The 16,885-nt window shown below is 38.5% G+C and overlaps 2 protein-coding genes across 13 annotated transcripts in view; one reads left to right on the top strand and one right to left on the bottom strand.

Annotated features, from left to right (window-relative positions):
- The window catches only part of TMTC3 (transmembrane O-mannosyltransferase targeting cadherins 3), a 31,228-nt gene extending 17,623 nt beyond the window's left edge, over nucleotides 1-13,605 (bottom strand). Inside the window, exons 1-9 of one of the 8 annotated variants that reach the window (XM_088141869.1) lie at nucleotides 13,326-13,453; nucleotides 10,419-10,530; nucleotides 8,756-8,953; nucleotides 7,374-7,511; nucleotides 5,318-5,431; nucleotides 3,227-3,440; nucleotides 2,286-2,504; nucleotides 1,107-1,206; nucleotides 344-459 (exon numbers count right to left, since the gene is read on the bottom strand). In XM_088141869.1, the coding sequence (XP_087997995.1) occupies nucleotides 344-459; nucleotides 1,107-1,206; nucleotides 2,286-2,504; nucleotides 3,227-3,415 (624 nt within the window). In that variant the 5' untranslated portion in view covers nucleotides 3,416-3,440; nucleotides 5,318-5,431; nucleotides 7,374-7,511; ... (1 more) ...; nucleotides 10,419-10,530; nucleotides 13,326-13,453. The other 7 variants (XM_088141867.1, XM_088141870.1, XM_025167188.2 and 4 more) reach the window with 7 other exon arrangements.
- Nucleotides 13,606-13,718: 113 nt separating this feature from the next.
- CEP290 (centrosomal protein 290) overlaps nucleotides 13,719-16,885 on the top strand; it is a 61,949-nt gene continuing 58,782 nt past the window's right edge. For 4 of the 5 annotated variants that reach the window (XM_088141865.1, XM_088141864.1, XM_088141862.1 and 1 more), the window contains exon 1: nucleotides 13,719-14,001. The gene's annotated coding sequence lies outside the window, so the exon portion shown is untranslated. Of the gene's footprint in view, nucleotides 14,002-15,995; nucleotides 16,043-16,885 lie in introns of those variants that run through there. The other variant, XM_025167187.2, reaches the window with a different exon arrangement.

Here is a 16,885-nt window from a genome sequence, read left to right as displayed (position 1 = left end):
TTTGTATGTACCTTGGAACTCATGTGCAGTATGATCTAGTCCAGTCTTTTTTCAAACTTGGCAACTTTAAGATGTGTGGACTTGCTGGCTGGGGAATTCTGGGAGATGAAGGCCACACATCTTAAAGTTGCCAAGTTTGAAAAACACAGATTTAGTCAGTTTGGAATACATTCAAGTGTCCTCTGTTAGCACAGAGAGGCCTTAGATGATCTTTATGCTATTTTCAGTCCTATACTGCAATAAAAATGTTGGGACTAAACCATTCAAATCCCACAGCCAAGTGTCTCTTGACATGATCATATTATAATTTCAGGTTTGGAATTGAATCAGATAAATTCCTTACCCCTTGAGCAATAAATACTTCATAGACACAACATATCCCCACCACTGTTACTCCTTGTTCCTTACATAACGTAGCAACAGCCACCAAAAACACTGTTGCTGCAATAGGAGTCCACACTGCAATGTAAGATACAGAAATGGTTAGTCTTCATGAAACTGGGAAAAGCAACAATGCAATTTAAATGTCAAATGTCAACCTGGAAATATTTCCTCATTCTTTGTACACCGAATGTACACTATCTTGGCAGCTGGTTTGTTCAAGACTGACCACATATTATGAATATTTAGGACCAGAAGTACAATCTTATAGTGTAACAGCCATTTGTAGAGGCCATGATAAGGCAGAGTTCTCTAATCTGGTGCCATCCAGAGGCCATGCCACAACATCCACATCCCATCACCTTTGCTCTTATTTCCTTAAATTAGGCATGGGTGATCTTTTTTAGATGTCGGCATTCCTTAAGAATAATTTTATTGTGAGACACGTGGTGGCAGAGTTAAAGCAATTGATTTCAACACTAAGGGTGCAGTTGGGACACACCTCTCTCTGTTACCCCATTTGTCCTCATTTTAATATATTCTTTTCCTTTATCCAGGGAACAGGATGCAAGGAAATGATCGGTAACTTCTACCAGAGGTCTGAATTGACTTATTACACAGAGATTTGAAATCACACAAACTACTGCAGCTTGCCCATTCAGGCTTTCAACAACTACGTTGGGGGTGGGAGAGGGGGGTTATTGACCACTCATTGTTTGTTTTACCTATAGTGTTTTCTGGCCCTCTGGATCTGGTATAGGACAAAAAAGCAGCTAGAAAAAAGATTGAGGAAAGAAGTTCTGCTCTGCCCACAACACCAGTTACCTAAATAAAAGATATAGCAGTGTAAATTATTTAAACAAAATAAGATAAAGTATGAAAGTAATGGACAAAAAATACACTACATATATTTGTCTTAGAGGCACTTGTTCTGAGCTTCCATTGTTTTGATGAAGTGTGCAAGGACAGAATGAGAGTGCCACCATGCGGCTAAACAAGGAGATGCCCATATTCCAAAGTAAAGTGAAGATGCTTTGGGGTCAAACTCAACTCCTGGTGACTTACATTAACATATCCATGGAATTTTCTTGGCAATAGTACAGAGGTGATTGACCTTGCCTTCTTCCAAGGTGCTTTTTCAACTCCTAGCATACACCCCTGGATTTCCCAGATGCTCCCCATCCAAGTACTAATCAAGGCTGACTTGCTTAGCTTTAACTTGCAGAGTTTAGGAAGAAAGCAAGTTGCCATATCAGAGATGCTTTATTTTTAGTCAGGAATGAGTTTTGGGGGGGAAAATGGGCAATATCCCAAACAAATGTGGTCTAGAATAAACTTTTATTTTTTTGGTTGGGCGGCATAAATGGATGGGTGGGAAAGAGAAAAGAGAGTAAGAAGTGACAGGACCATTCAGAGACCAAGAATGAAGGAGAATGTTGATTGCTTGGTGCATATATGCTTAGAAAAAGGTCTGTTGGTTGCAAAAGACCTGGTTTAATCTAGATATATGTATATTAACAGGCATTTTGCCAAGCAGAAGCACTATCATGTTTGTACACACACATGACCTTGGAAAGTTCTTGAAACAGTTGCACAAAGCCTTCAAGAGGACAAAGCTGCTTCAAAGCTTTAACAAGGGAGCACACTGCTTATGCTCATTCACTTCCTAAAGCACACTTCAAATGCATTAACCCAATCATATGGTAGGCTAGAAAAGTCATGTCTGGAAGTAAAGGATAGGTTTAAAGCAGATGTATTTGAGAATAAAAATAAATCCCCTTATTTTAACACTTTCTTCTATCTCTTTAAATTATTTTCTCCCTATCATCACCCTGCATTGTTTTCCCCACACCTTTTAAGAACTCTCCACAGTTTGAACTGGCAAGATTTTCAAATTTACTTACTGCTTCGGTATGTATTGGATGTACTGCAAATAGTAAAGATGCAACCAAACTGCTTTTGTTGTCTAAGAAAAGCTTACAGAGTTTGAGGAAGATGATACAAACAACTGCATGAAAGATGACATTCAGGAAGTGGTAAGAAATAGCATTTAACTCGCTGAACAGATAGTTCAAACGAAACGTGAAGACAGTGAGTGGTCGATATGACTTATGACTTCTCTCCTAAAAGACAAAACAAACAACACCATGCAGATGAAAAGGAATAAAAGTTATTGGTAAAATGGAAAATCCTAAAAAAAAACTTTTAGAAGCCTAAACAAGTAGTTTATAAGTCTTCTTTCTTAAAGATCATGCAAAACAAGCACTGTGTCCAAAAGGATGCCTACTTAAATCCAAACTAGGCAGATCTGCTCAAGCCAAGCTCCTCCTCTCATCACATATGCACTACACAAATCCACTCCTTGGTGCATTGTTGAGAATGGACTTTCATTATATTTTCTCTATTCAGATGTTCAAAATAACATGAACAGGAGATTTGGAAAATGTACCAGTCCTCCTGAGCCTTGGGTACACAATTCTGTCTGCTCAAAAACGTATCAAAACTTCTCCCTTCACGTTATCTGCACGTGCCAGGGACTACTTGCTCACTCCATTTTTTTCTGATAAATGCCAAGGGTTTATAAGAACAGCAGAAGAGTACACACTCCAGAAAATCCAGTTTGAATTACATTAATTGCTCCTATATTCTTTAGTATCTGGATGATCAAGATTTGTATCCTGGTCATCACAAACGTTATAAAATAAAATTAATGGAACATAAAATAGTTATCACTATTTTATAAAATATCACTGATTGCTGAAATGAAATTTTTGAGGTACAAAGTAGGCCTACATATTGGTTCAATACTTTATAAATGCTTTTAGGGTCCCATAGATAGTATTACCTCAGACATGGGTGTTCCCCAGAAGTCATTCAGAAAGAGATTTTTAATTGGAGTTGAAGGATGTAAATCTTTATTGTCCAAAATGGCAGAAACATCATCAAAAACGAAGCCACAAAACAGACTGTTCCAGTAGCAAGCTGCCACTACTCCAAATATTAGTGCAAATTCCTTTGGGCTAACATAAGCCATCTTCTCCAGAAGGCATACAAACTATCTGTAAAATAAATGTCAACTTGTTTTAAACACCTGCTTCCATCAAAATAAATATATCCACTGAAGATTAGCTGAAAACCAAAAGATTGGAGCTTATCTCTGTAAATAAATAAAAGCTCCTTTCACAAAAAGTTTGGATGAATTTTAGCATAACTGCTGCACAATCAGAATCTAAGAAATGATGGAACAGCAGGATTATTGCCTAGCAATACTGCTTGATGGTTTCACCCACTTGCTTGCACACAGACCTCAAAAACTGCCAACATCTGGTATTTTGCAAATGACAGTTTTGAAAGAACAGTTCAAAAACATGGATTAATTTATAACTGCTTAGAAGAGAAACATCTATTCCAACAATACTTTGACTGATGCTTTGGGAAAAAAAGAAGCAAAGCTACTTGAAGATATTACACTATACAAGCTTACATAGAAAGACTTAGGTTCACTTCTAAAGAGATATGCATGGGATTGCATTGTTAGTTTCAGGAATTATAATATCCTAATTCCTACTCTTTCAATGAGAAGAAAAGGAAGCTTTGACTTCAGATCTGTTTAGCCTCAAGCAAAAGAAATAGCATGTCATCCTTAGGGAGCAAATCCCCCACTTTGAACTGAGATACTTTTTCCTCAAATATTAATTTCTGCTTTAAGAATTAACCCTCTTAAAATTAACTTTCTCCTTACCAGGCTACTTAAGTGTGTATTAAAAATTGGTCAGGATTTTAGGTTGTGTTGTCTGGTTTAATCCTGGACACACAGATACCGCACACTTCCTATATACTGGAATAAATAGCAAGGGGGAAAAGAGCAGCAGACGTTTATAGGAAAAAAATTAAATCAGATATATTTACTTATGGGTGATCAGAAACTAACATGTATAATTTGCACTGAAAATGTATCTATTTTGAAATATATTTGATTCTGAAAGATACTGTATCATTCCACCAACATAAGAATAATGCTTTAACGTCTTAGATCACTGTAGGTCTTATAGTACTTTTCAGTCAAATGCCACAGCATAACTATTATTTCTAAAGGTTACAGTTCCATATTAAACAGACTAAAGACTGGAAGTTGACTTATTCATAGCAATTAAAACAACACAAATAAGACTGCATATTATAGATGGGTTTTCTTCAAACCATATAAATCTTTCACCTGTTAGCAAGTGCTGACACCTTGGCATCCGCCAAACTGTAGCAACTGTTAGTGTTCTTTCTGGATGCAAGGTCCGAATCAAAATTCTAAGACTCTTCAGGGAATCAGCAGTTGCTGAAAAAATATGAGCACTTGCAGCTAGCTGTACTGATTGCAACCAAACAAAATACATATGCTTCCAGGTTCAGTAGCACTTCTCAGGGGGAAAAACAAAACAAAACTGGTAAGCAAATATATCTTGCTGGAGAATCTTTACTTAAAAAGTGAAAAATTATTCTAACAGTCGGGGTATGGCTCATATCACAGAGCCTTAGATAAGAGATAATGGCTTAGATAAAGTTATATAAACTCTTAATCCAAAGAAAAGTGAGAAATGCGGTCTCTTCCCTTCATAACCTGATTGTTCTATCAAGCAATAACAGAATATCAAAATTTACATATAGAGAAAGAGGCATCTTCTTTTACTGAATGAAATCAACTATCTTTATAAAAATGAATGTTTTGAAAGGATTGCTCAAACATTTGATTTTATAAGTAATCTTGAGCTAACGTTTTGACTTGTTCTGCTTATCCACTTTTTCTGCCTGGATTAAAATAATAATGCATAATGCAAAGAATTTCAGCCATGTGTTTTATCTTAGAATGAAACAACGATTAAAAAATAGAATTTGGGGTTAGTATCCAAAGATCAACTGAACATTTTTAGAACATTTAACTTACCACTCAAGCATAATATTTCTTCATTTATGCATTTCTTCCTGAACAGTCATTTTTAAAATCTTTTTTCAATCTGTAGTACTATCAGCAAGTGATCTGATACAGATGCTTATGGATCTTTATTAGAAAAAAGGGAAAGAAGAATAAAGACCAGTCTTAGGAAACATACTGAGATCAATTTCACTTAGACCACTGTAGTTCAGTTTTCTTAAATAAAACTATTGAAAGTATAGAAGATATACACTCTTAAGCTATGCAAAATATTACTACATGACAGTATTAAGACTTCTCTCCAAAAAAATAATCTGAGAAAAACTTGTGATTAAGCCAGCTCCAATATTAATACATAGTCCTCGTTTAGTGACTGCAATTGGTTCCTGTGAAATGGTCACTAAGCAACATGGTTGCTAAGCAAACCATGCAACTGTGAGACAGAGAGAGATGCTGTGAAGATTGCTGGTTGCTGCCATCTCATTCAGATAAAGTTCTCTTGTTCAGTGTCCTGCACCTGACCCATTTTTTCCCCTTTTTTCCCACCCAAAGGGCATAGAGATTGCTTAAACTAGTTATCTCTTCCTGAGTTGCTTTTCTCCCCAGCTCAGTACTTAACTTGAGATTAGGAAAGTGACTTTAATTAGTTGATTAGAGCCTCCTTCTGGCTGGCAGCTGCTGCCTGAAACTGACCAGACTTTAATCAGTTTTACACTGAAGGCTTTTCTTGTACTAAATGCAGGCATTGGTCCAAAAATGATTTTTTTATTACCATTTATTACCACTGTATTTGTGAATGGTAGCTATCTGAGGCAGTTGCTAAATGAGGACTACCTGTAATGGACACTGTAGTTTGACTGTAAGAACAATCTAGTAACACTGAAAATCAAATTGAAAATAAAGATCGGAGTAGACAACAGACTAAAGATACAGAAATACAATTGTTCCTGGTTAGCAGTAGATGTCATAATTTCTTTAGAACATACAACTTTCTGCTCTCCATCCCCCCTCCCCCGCCAGCATATGTCCAGTTAAAATTGTCTGAACAGTAATGCTTGGAGCTCAGAAGGATATTGCCAATTGGAATAGACTGGACTGGCCTAGCGCAAATATAAGTGTCAGATTTTCATTAAACCTCAGCATGAAGTGATTCTGGGCACGTATTAAAAATGGCTTGCTTACTGTTTCAACTATCTACAAAGCTCATTGTTAAGCCTAGGAGATGGTTTCCTGCCTAGCTCTGCATAAAGTGGCAGAATAATCATTCCTTGCAGTTTCTTAGCAATTACTACTTTAGCAGGGATAGTAGTTTCAGATTTTACTATGAAAAGATGTTACATGCACATCCAAATATCACATCTATCACCATAAATATTACTTTATTATCCTTGTCCCCCGCCCCAAGACTGCTTCATCCATCATTTAAAAACGACAAATCAATGACATGATTTCAAAGAGTCTTGCTTATATAGAAAGAATGCTTAGAGAAGGGACTGCGGGTTCATGACAGTATATAAGCTTTGCATGGAAGTTTCCCAAACTGTTCAGTGTCTGCATTTTAAAAGTTCCTACATAACTGGTGAGCTCTCAGATATATCCTGAGTATAATTCACAATGACCTGGCTGAAAAAAATTAGTATGTAAGAATATGTACAAATCTGAATTTCTTTTCCAAAGGGTCCAAATCACCTAGTGTAGTAAAAACACTAAAAGTACAGTTGAAAGAATTATAAGTTGTTCTGAATTATGACTGGGAAAAGCAGGACGTTTTATAAGAGCTAGCAATATAAGCAAGTTGGTTCAATTTGTATATATTACTTGGCTTAAAACAAGGAGCTTTTCTTGGTGCACACTTTTTAAACACAGCCCAGACAGTTACACAAGGCTCTTCCCTATTATCTTTGCCCCACTCATTGAGAGTAAGTGTGCACATGTGCATATACACACTAATCTTGTGAATAGGACAGGGTATCTATGGGCAACGGAAAGGTAAAATGTATGCAGATATATCTGGAAGGGTAGAAGGTAAGGGGTTTAATAAATAATTAGTAGAAGTCTAGTAAATTACCAAGGTATCAAGAACTTCAAAGAAAGCACAGCAAAAAAAATTCCCCAGCTCCATTTCTTTTCTTCATTTAATAGTTCATAAATAGCAGTAGAAAAGATCCACCACCCATTATGCATGCAGAAAGAACTATTTTTTTTTCTGTCAGGAAAAAAAAAAGCTTTTAGGATTCAGAAAACACAAAAATAAATTATGAAGGGTTATTATGCAAAGTAACATGAACGTTCAAAAGTCAAAATCCAACATGTATTGAATGGAACAGGATGCAAGTCCTATAAGAAATAAATAAAGCCCTTGCTCTAAATGCCCTTTCTTACTGGAAGTCTAGGGTAATGTGATTATTCTCACCCTATTCTCTCTATATATATATATTTAAAAGTTTTATCTGCCCCCCTCCCCACAAATCTTATCAGGACTGTAGCATGAACAAATACATATTAAACAGTTTCCTCCCATGTTGTAATACCCCACTGGCCTCTATCCTTTTGGATATGTACAGTAGGGCTATCATACTGCAAACATCCAGATATTCACTAGATGGCAGCAAAGAGATAGGGAAAACTCTAGCGCTCATCTGAATTTCCCATTCCTGGGTAGTCTCAGCCAAGAATTGGATAGGTAAGTCCATTTCTCACTGTTCCATAATGAACCAGAAAAGCAGTCATGTATATGTGTTCAAATAAACATACAAAACTTGTTTTTCTCTATACCATTATAAATTGTTTGATTTCCTGAATATCAAAATATCCATGAATCCCCTCCCTCCCAAAAGTATCATTTCTGTGTAAATTTATGTTCTAGCTTATCCGGATTAGCCCCAATTTTTTTTTCTTTAGTTTACTACAGAAGTTCTGAAACACACAAGTACAGCCAATAAGAGATAAGCATATACAACCAGCATATTAAATCCCATCTTGTTAATTCATCTTCCAATGATTCCCCAATCCCTCCTTAGTGAAAAGGAGGCAATTGAAATTTTAACTCAGTTTATTGCTTCTTTTAGGCTTCACAAATCAATTCTGTCACTGAAAGTACAGTGGTACCTCTAGTTACAAACTTAATCCGTTCCGTGACTCTGGTTGCAACTCAAGTTGGTCTCAAGTCGAGGTAAATTTTCCCATAAGGTTCAATGTAAATACGGTTAATCTGTTCCGCCCTATGAATTTGGTCGCACCACGAGGCAAATTTCCCCATAAGGTTCAATGTAAATACGGCTAATCCGCCCTCCGAATTTGGTCGCATCCCGAGGTAAATTTCCCCCATAAGGTTCAATGTAAATATGGCTAAACAGTTCTGAAACATATGCATTTTATTTTTAAACCTCAAAAACCTTCCAAACGCCACAAAAACCTTCCAAACGCCACAAAACACACCACAAGCCTCACCGAACGTCTCCTTGCTACTGCAATCTTGCCCACAGGAAGCCGCGACCGCGTGGCAGCAGGGAAAATGGCCGCGGATCCGGTTCGTAAGTAGAGGCAAGTTCGTAAGTAGAGGCAAATTTTTGGGGCCGGAGCTGGTCGTATCTCGAAAATTTCGTAAGTAGGGGTGTTCGTAAGTAGAGGTACCACTGTATTTTCTTCCTGTAAAGTTGAAACATCTTATTGTATATGAATACTGACATCAAATACAACTTAAGACCATGTGGTGTTGTTTAAATATCTGATGAATTCCAGTTTCCTGGCAGCTGCTCATGTTCCTAGAATTCTATAATTCCTGATTGTCTCATTCTACATGATCCTGTCCAATTTTCAGGGATCCCTGGTCTTCTCTCTCTGCTCTTACCCATGGAGATCCTCATAAAGAAATGTCACTTGAATTTGTAATCTGAAAAAGGTGGGCAGGAAGGTCTGTTTTTATAAGCTCAGCTAGCCATATCTAAATTTTCAATGGCAGAAGTCTTGAATTGCAGCTTAACTGGTATATTAAGTCAACCATGTCTATTTCCCTTAAATAACCCAATATTACTGAATGCTCAAATAGGATCTTAGATCTAAGTGGGCATATGGAACCATCCTTTACCTCCCAGATACAGTGACTAAAATCCAGAGAAGTATACTATAATTTCTGATTGGCAGACATAAAAGGGTTGAATGAAGATTGCCTCCAACTTTATAAATCACCAACAGATGGCAGTACTGAAATACTGACAAACTAGAAGCTCTGATGTACTCTTTAGCTTCTGTTCTTTACAGATGTGAAAAAAGGTTGTGTTGCTGTTGTTTGTGAAATGGAAACTCATCAGTGTGCTTTAAGCAATACATTGTGATTGAATTTTTGACTGCTGAATGAGTCCCTCTAATTAAAATTTACTGCATAATGCAGGTTGTTTATGATGACAACTGTTAATGTAACTACTGTGCATCACTGGGCCCAAAATATGTAAAGATGGTGAACTGGGAAGAGCTGATATGTGATCAAGAATAAAATGGGCAACCCACAAGTTTTACATGGGCAAGGTTGATGAACTGATTAAGGACAATTCATGGGTCACTCAAAGGGAAATTGCTGTCAACCTTGGCATTTCACAGGAATATGTGGGTCATATTACTGATGTTCTTCAGTATTAGAAAGTTTGGGCAAAATGGGTTCCTTGTATGCTGATGACAAAGATGAACATGTCCAGAACTGAAATTCATCAACAATTGCTCTCACGCTACAAGAATGAAGATGAGGAATTTCTACATAACATTGTGACTGGCGATAAAACATGGACACATTATGATGCAGAAATGAAGCATCAGTCCATGGAATACTATCATAAAACTTTACCTGCAAGGAAAAAAAACTAGGCTTTGGCAGGAAAACTCATGATTACAATTTTTGTGGAATGCAGATGGTGTTATTCATATGGATCTCCTTGAATCTGGCACTACTATCAACTCTATATTACACTATCTACACTGTTACACTCAAAACTTTGAAAAATTAAGCAGAGTTTGGGAGCACAAGAAGGAAATTTGTTGCAACATGACAACACTAGGCCTCGTATTTCATGAGCCACTAAGAGCAATTGCAAAGTTGGATCTGACGTCTTACCCCACCTACCATATGGTCCAGATTCCATGTCATGCGACTTCCACCATTTTCCAAAGTGGAAGGAATAACTTTGTGGGGATCTATTTAACTCAAATGAAGAGCTGGAAAGAACTGTCAGGACCTGGTTGAAAAGACAAAGTATGGAGTTCTTTGTGATGACTAAGAAACTTTTCCATCATTGGCAGAAGTGTGCGGTGAATGGGGACTATGTGGAGAAGTAAATACAGGTAACAAAAGAGCTCATTACAAAGGTAATTTTCCTGTTTCATTTATTAAAATAATCCTATTTAACTAAAGTTATGGAAGTTAGGCATTACTTGTAATTAAACTCTCGTATTTAAAACAAAAGTATGTGCTCCTATAACATGCCTCTTCTGGTGAGACACAGAAGAACCATCTTTCTGAAGGCCACTTGTAGGACAATATCCCACCACCCTCTGTCTTCTCCCTGATGCTTCTTATCATACTAATTTAACTCTGCCCGTTTTTTTCTGGCCAGGTGTATAGATTTCTGAACAAAACACTGGCCAACTATCATTTTTATTTTTATTTTTTAGAATTTCTATGAGATCAAGAAGAATTTGTATAAGAAGGTTATGCTGATAAGGAGCTTTTGGATTGCAAGCATTACAAATTCTTTTTAGAATACATAAATTAAAACATACTGTATAATAATTAAAGTCAGATGGGGCAAGGAGTCTGGCAGTACCAAAGGAGTTATCCGTGAGCACAATGATGTTCATTTGGGCCAGATTACTTGTCCCTGAATGATATCCATATATGATCTGTCTTTTAGAATATTTCCCCTTTAAAAAATTCTGATAAACTTCAAAACAGTCTTTAATGTGGCATGAAAAGCTGCTATTTCCCCCCCCCCCTCCAAAGATTCCACTGGGGAACTAAAAGCCTTTGGGTTCACATAGAGCAGACAAAAGTAACTGAACTGTACCTAGATTATATACAGCTATAACCCTCCCCCCCGCAAAAGCCAACCAACTTTATAGTAACGTCATTGAGAAATGCACTACTTTTGCACTGACTGATAGGTGTTCTAAATGGCATTAATTGCTTCAACATTTACATACACACACAATTAGCTATGTAAACATCTGCCTAATAATTAAAAAATGCACTTATGGGGAAGCTATAATTTTGAAAGCTGGTCTATACAGAATCCAATATTTGGTTCAAATAACCTAATACTGTGACACTGGCAGTTTTTTTCCTAGGATTTCATAGGCAACCTACATCTCATCCTTGGTCTTCTAGCATGCAGAATATGTGCTTTACCACTTTTTTTTTTTTTTTTTTTGGTGTATGTCTTCAAGTCAGTGTTGACTGCCTGGACACATCCCTGTAGTTTTCTTGGCAACATTTTTGGAAGTGGTTTGCCTTCTTCTTAGGACTGAGAGAGAGTGACTAGCCCAAAGTCACCCAGCTGGCTTCACGCCTAAGGTGGGACTAGAACTCATGATCTCCTGGTATCATTACACCAAACTGGCTCTCTACCACTGAACTACAGCCCCCAAATTCTCCTTTGTGTTGAACTTGATACCTGATGACTTCATGGATATTTCCATGTAGCTCACCTGGCATCAATAAAAAATGGTTAGTCATTAGCTTCTTCTGGGATTTTTTTTCTCTTCAATTTCCCAGACTAGCCTACATTCCTCGGTCTCCCATTGAAATACAGATCAGACTTGACCCTGCTTAGCTTCTGAGCTAAGAGCAAAATCAGCCAGGCTCTGTCATTTGCTGAGGCTTTAATAACCACAGCTTTGATATTGTTCAAGCTTACCCTTAAAAAAAAGCAAAAAACTGCATGAATAAAGAAAACAATGCATACAAAAAAAGGTTCAACACTGGCTGAAATGCAGCAAGATAGAGCAGGACAAACAGAGCAGTGATGAATGAAATGAAGTGCCCAAAGTAGATAAAGATGTGGCCTGTGGGGAAAGAAACTCAGTAGCCAGAACGACTTTCACATAAACGTAGCAGTGATATACATACCAGTGAAATCTAAATTGTATCCAAGAGTTAAATTTTGCTTATACACTACCACTGGAGGATACCCAACTACCTATATCATAAGTAATTAATGCATGTATGGATATTTGTTCACCCCACTCCCAAATTACACAGAAGGTCAGACTAAGAAGTATGCAATCTACTGACTACCAGGCTTCATACTCTAAGTTATGTAAGCACTCTGATTAATATACTATAAGAAGTTCACACAGTCTTTGCAAAATATAAGTGATACACAGAGTTTGCAAAGACATTATGCTCCAAACCTAGCAAAAGTCACACTTTTGCCAAACGAATCAGCTATAAATGATGCAGGCGGATCAATTTCAGTAGGGCTTTATTTATAAATTTATTTATTTATAAATGGACAATTTCAGTGTCCAGCGTTGGCCCTTCAAAGCGAATACTATTGCATTATATGTGAAGTTGGGCCCATATGAATTATGCAGCTAGGTAACACTTAAGTAGAACATATCTTTAGATTCTACAAACCCCACACAGAAACCATTACAGGACCTAATTCTGGTCTTCACAACCGTCACGTGTGAAGCCCACTAGCCTTTTTGGAAATTCATAACAGGCAAGAGAGGGACGTGTTCACCTTAAGGAGAAACGGGTCGCAACCTACAAAAAGGACTGTTTAATTTTAAGACCACATAACCTCGTCCCTCGGGCTTAAACTTCACATTTGACGGACAAGTTCTGTGCGCTTCTCTGCCCTCCCCGTCCTTTTTCTTTTCCCATTATATTTGCATGAAAAAACAGCACGCGCATAAGTTACCCAGCTTCCTAAAAGATCCCGATTGACTCTGTCCCCAAGTGTTTCACTCCGCACGATCCTGTACCTGGCACTGCCCGGGATGAACCCCTTTCCCCGCCATGACTTACTCCGCGGCAGCTTCAGACTTAACTCGCCATGAAACCCAAAAACAGAACGAATGAACGACCGGAGACTCCCTCCTCAATTACGCATGCGCAAACATTCGCTCTCTTCTCCCCCTAGAGTGCTGGGCAAGGCGGCTTTCGGCCGCTCCCCACCTCTCTGTTCCCAGCATTCCAAGCGGCGGATATCGGAAAGAGATTGTCTCCAGGTCGGTGTTGGGCTGACTGGGATGTGTAGTCTTTCCTACGCCGCTTTCCCTGGATAGCCTTTGTTCCTTGGTATTAATCTGTCCGTGCCGTTTCCTTTCCACTACGCGCGCGGGTCCCTTTAACTCTGTTCCCCCAGAAATGCAGCTCTCTCTATTCCCTGGGATTCACTTAACAACCGCGCCAGGTAGCATCGTCCAACTCCGAATGATTGTAAGCGGCTCGTCGAGCAAAGCATTTTGGGACTCGCAGTCTTCGTCGCGGACTGCCCTCTGGGTATTGTAGTCCCGCGGGAGTTTTGACCGGCCGCTGGTGCAAGTGGAAGCATATCCGGGCTCTTCTGAATGTGGGCGAGGGCTGTTTGATCGCGTTGCTTAGCAGCGGCCGTCCCCTCCTTCTCTCCCTTAACGACTACGGAAGTCAGCGAGGGAAGACAAAGGAAGGAGGCTGAAGGAGGGAGGAGAGGCGGTGGAAAGTAAGAGGACTAGCAAGGGACGGCGCGGAGACCGGGGAGAGGCTTGAAGGGAGACGGGGACTGATTCCCGTTTCTAGCCGGGGTTGCGTGAAGGGGACCGAGTTGACGCCGGCACTGTGGCTGGCATCCTCCGGATTCTGACTGAGCCTCTCTGGTCCTCCGGGGTACAGAGCCTCTCTTTCCAGGGTATACTTTGCGAGCGAGGCTGGGGTGGTTCCTTACGCGTCTCTGTCCAGCCCAGCCCTGTGGTGGAATAAACTTTGCAGAATTACAGCTCACTTCATTAGATACATGAAATGTTCCGTGGGGTCCAAATATATGTGAAATATCTGCCTGCGTGTATTCTGCCTCTGATGAAACGATCGCTAACCCACAAGCGCTTCCGGCATAATAGGGTCTCTCTCCCACTCCCCTATAGCACAGAGAATCCGAAGGCAGCGAAAAGTTTTGCCCCCCGTAACGCCCGGCCGGCTTTTTGAAACGGGAGAGAGAAGCACTTCTATGGGCAGCGTCAGCAAGAGAAGAGGATCAGATCATGCTAGTCTGATCTCATGTTTTCCTAGGCAAATGAATATGATTCAGAGTAGAATATTAGCCTTCGTAGTCATGGTTCGCGCAAGTGTTTGGGTTACCTGATTTGGTGAGAAAAGGGGAAAAAATGGTGTTTTTATGAAATTAGAACATTACATTCAAAAGAGTAAAAACTTCAGTTTGTGAAGAAGAGGTGTATCTCTTGGAATAATGGAAGCCACGTCAAGCAATAGCTAATAAAATAACATGGAAGTGAAATATCCTTTTAGCTTTTCCACTGTTGAGAAAAAATACCTGAAAAGAAATAGGTTTTGAAACTTTGAAATTCCCAGTCTTGTCTGAAGTGGAAAATATTGATCCATGCCTTTGCTGTAAGCCCAAATAATGATCTTAAACTTATGAGAAAGTAGATGCTTGTTGAATGTTAGGAAACATTACAAGCGGTTTAGGAATGAAAGGGAGTAATGAGTTCCCTTTCACTGGATGTGTTCAGGTAGACGCTGGACAGTCATCTGTTTGTCCTTTAAACTGGATTCCTGTACTAAGCAATGGATTGGATTCAATTACTGAAATGACTTCTTCAGACTCTGTTGTTCTATGATTGAACTTAAAGAGTATGGAAATGCTTTGGTAGTGGCTACTCATAATATGTGAACCCAGACACTGATTCAGAAACCACTGTATATGGTTGACATGTTAATTTATTCAGTAAACCATTGTTAAACTGTTACTTGTTATAATCCCTTCCTTTACCGGATATTTAAAAAACATTTTAAAATAAATAAATAAACAGCAGAAGTCTATGCATTGTGGCTGGAAAAGAGTGGATTTTTTCACCTCTCCAGAAGACTGGAATCTCCCCAGAAATCAAAAGGAACCCTGGGTAACATGTGTTCCAGGAGTCTACTGTTTCTGTAAAAATTGGTAATGGATTTCATACCTAGACTTTGATTATTTAATTATGTGTGATGCTAAGCCTGACTTTTATTACTTCTATGTATAATTATGAAATTGGTGTTCAGCTTGCAGCCCTTATTCCGTACTGCAGGTTGGTTTCCAGAAAATACATTTTCTCTGCAGAATCTTTCTTTAATCAGTAATATTAATTTCTTTATTTCAAGATAGGGTCAGAGATTGCTCTATTTGTAGGAGGCCAGTGCTATCTAGTGGTCTATCCAATTTTCTTTTGGAATTTTCTTTTTAATTTGCAGGCTACTGTATCTGATTTACTGGGGCAGCTCTGTAATTTATCAACACTGAATATTTGCATTTTACTATTTAAAGTAAAAAGTATTTTTAACATATATTTTTTTAAAAAATAAAAATTAATCTTGTTTCTCTTCTGTGAGATAGATCTGTCTCCCACAGGGATAGGAGGGGCTTTTATGCTACATGGACAGGAGATTGCACAATTCAAATAATTTTACTTTTTTCATTTTTTCATTTTAATTGCAGTTAAGGAAGCACAGGGTGTGAGGACTATACCTTTCTCACATATCAGCATTGTCAGGTGAGGTGCCCCTTGGAGGATAGGTATATCAGCAAGTACAATCAAACTGATACCTCAAAGTAGGAGAGAAGATCACAGTGTGAAGGCCCACAGGGCTTCTGGGGGAGGGGTTTGAGACCTCCAGCTTTCCACTCTATGGACTTTTCCACTTTATGGACAGCTACACTTACTGTGGTTTAGTTCAATGTGTGAACCCAATCTATAACTTGAGAAACTTTTATTCAGGAAATAAAGAGGTAAGAGATAAGGTGATAAGTCTCACATACTAAAGAAGGAAAATCCCTCTTCTTCAACAAAAAACTCAGATCTTACTTCCCAGGACCAAAAAAATTGATTACCACAGAACAATATTTAAAATGGTCAAAGTATTTTGTTTTATATAGTATTAAAACAATATTGTGAAACAAAGGTTTAGTGGAAAATCCATTAGCATAGAACAATACTGTTGGATCCAGATTAACATAATATTGCTTTTATTCCATAGAACTGGTAGGAACTGAAATTTGTCTCAGACCCCATTTAATGTATGTGAAATCAACTATACAGTGCTTCTCTGTTAAGACACATTATATAATAATGAGCTCATATTGAAGTATCACTTCCGGGACCAAGGAAGTGTGCCTTTTCCATAGTGGTCTCTCTCCTATCTAATACTCTTCCTGTCTGGCAGGCTTCCACCCTCTTAACCTCCTGGAAAGCCGTTCAGAGCTGGTTTTCCTCAAGGCATTGGGATAGCAAGGTTGGAGCCCAGGGGAACTGTATAGCTGGATGGTGGAGGTGGATTGGGCACCTGGTTTCTCTTGTTTGTTGTATTATTGTTATGTTTTTTTATTACTGTTGTTA

The sequence above is a fragment of the Python bivittatus genome, unplaced genomic scaffold, assembly GCF_059951505.1.
Source record: "Python bivittatus isolate LINGU-HERP-01145 unplaced genomic scaffold, Pbiv_v1 ctg000330_np1212, whole genome shotgun sequence".
Taxonomy (NCBI): domain Eukaryota; kingdom Metazoa; phylum Chordata; class Lepidosauria; order Squamata; family Pythonidae; genus Python; species Python bivittatus.
Note: the sequence above shows the minus strand (reverse complement) of the source record. Positions and strands in the feature narration are given on the sequence as shown.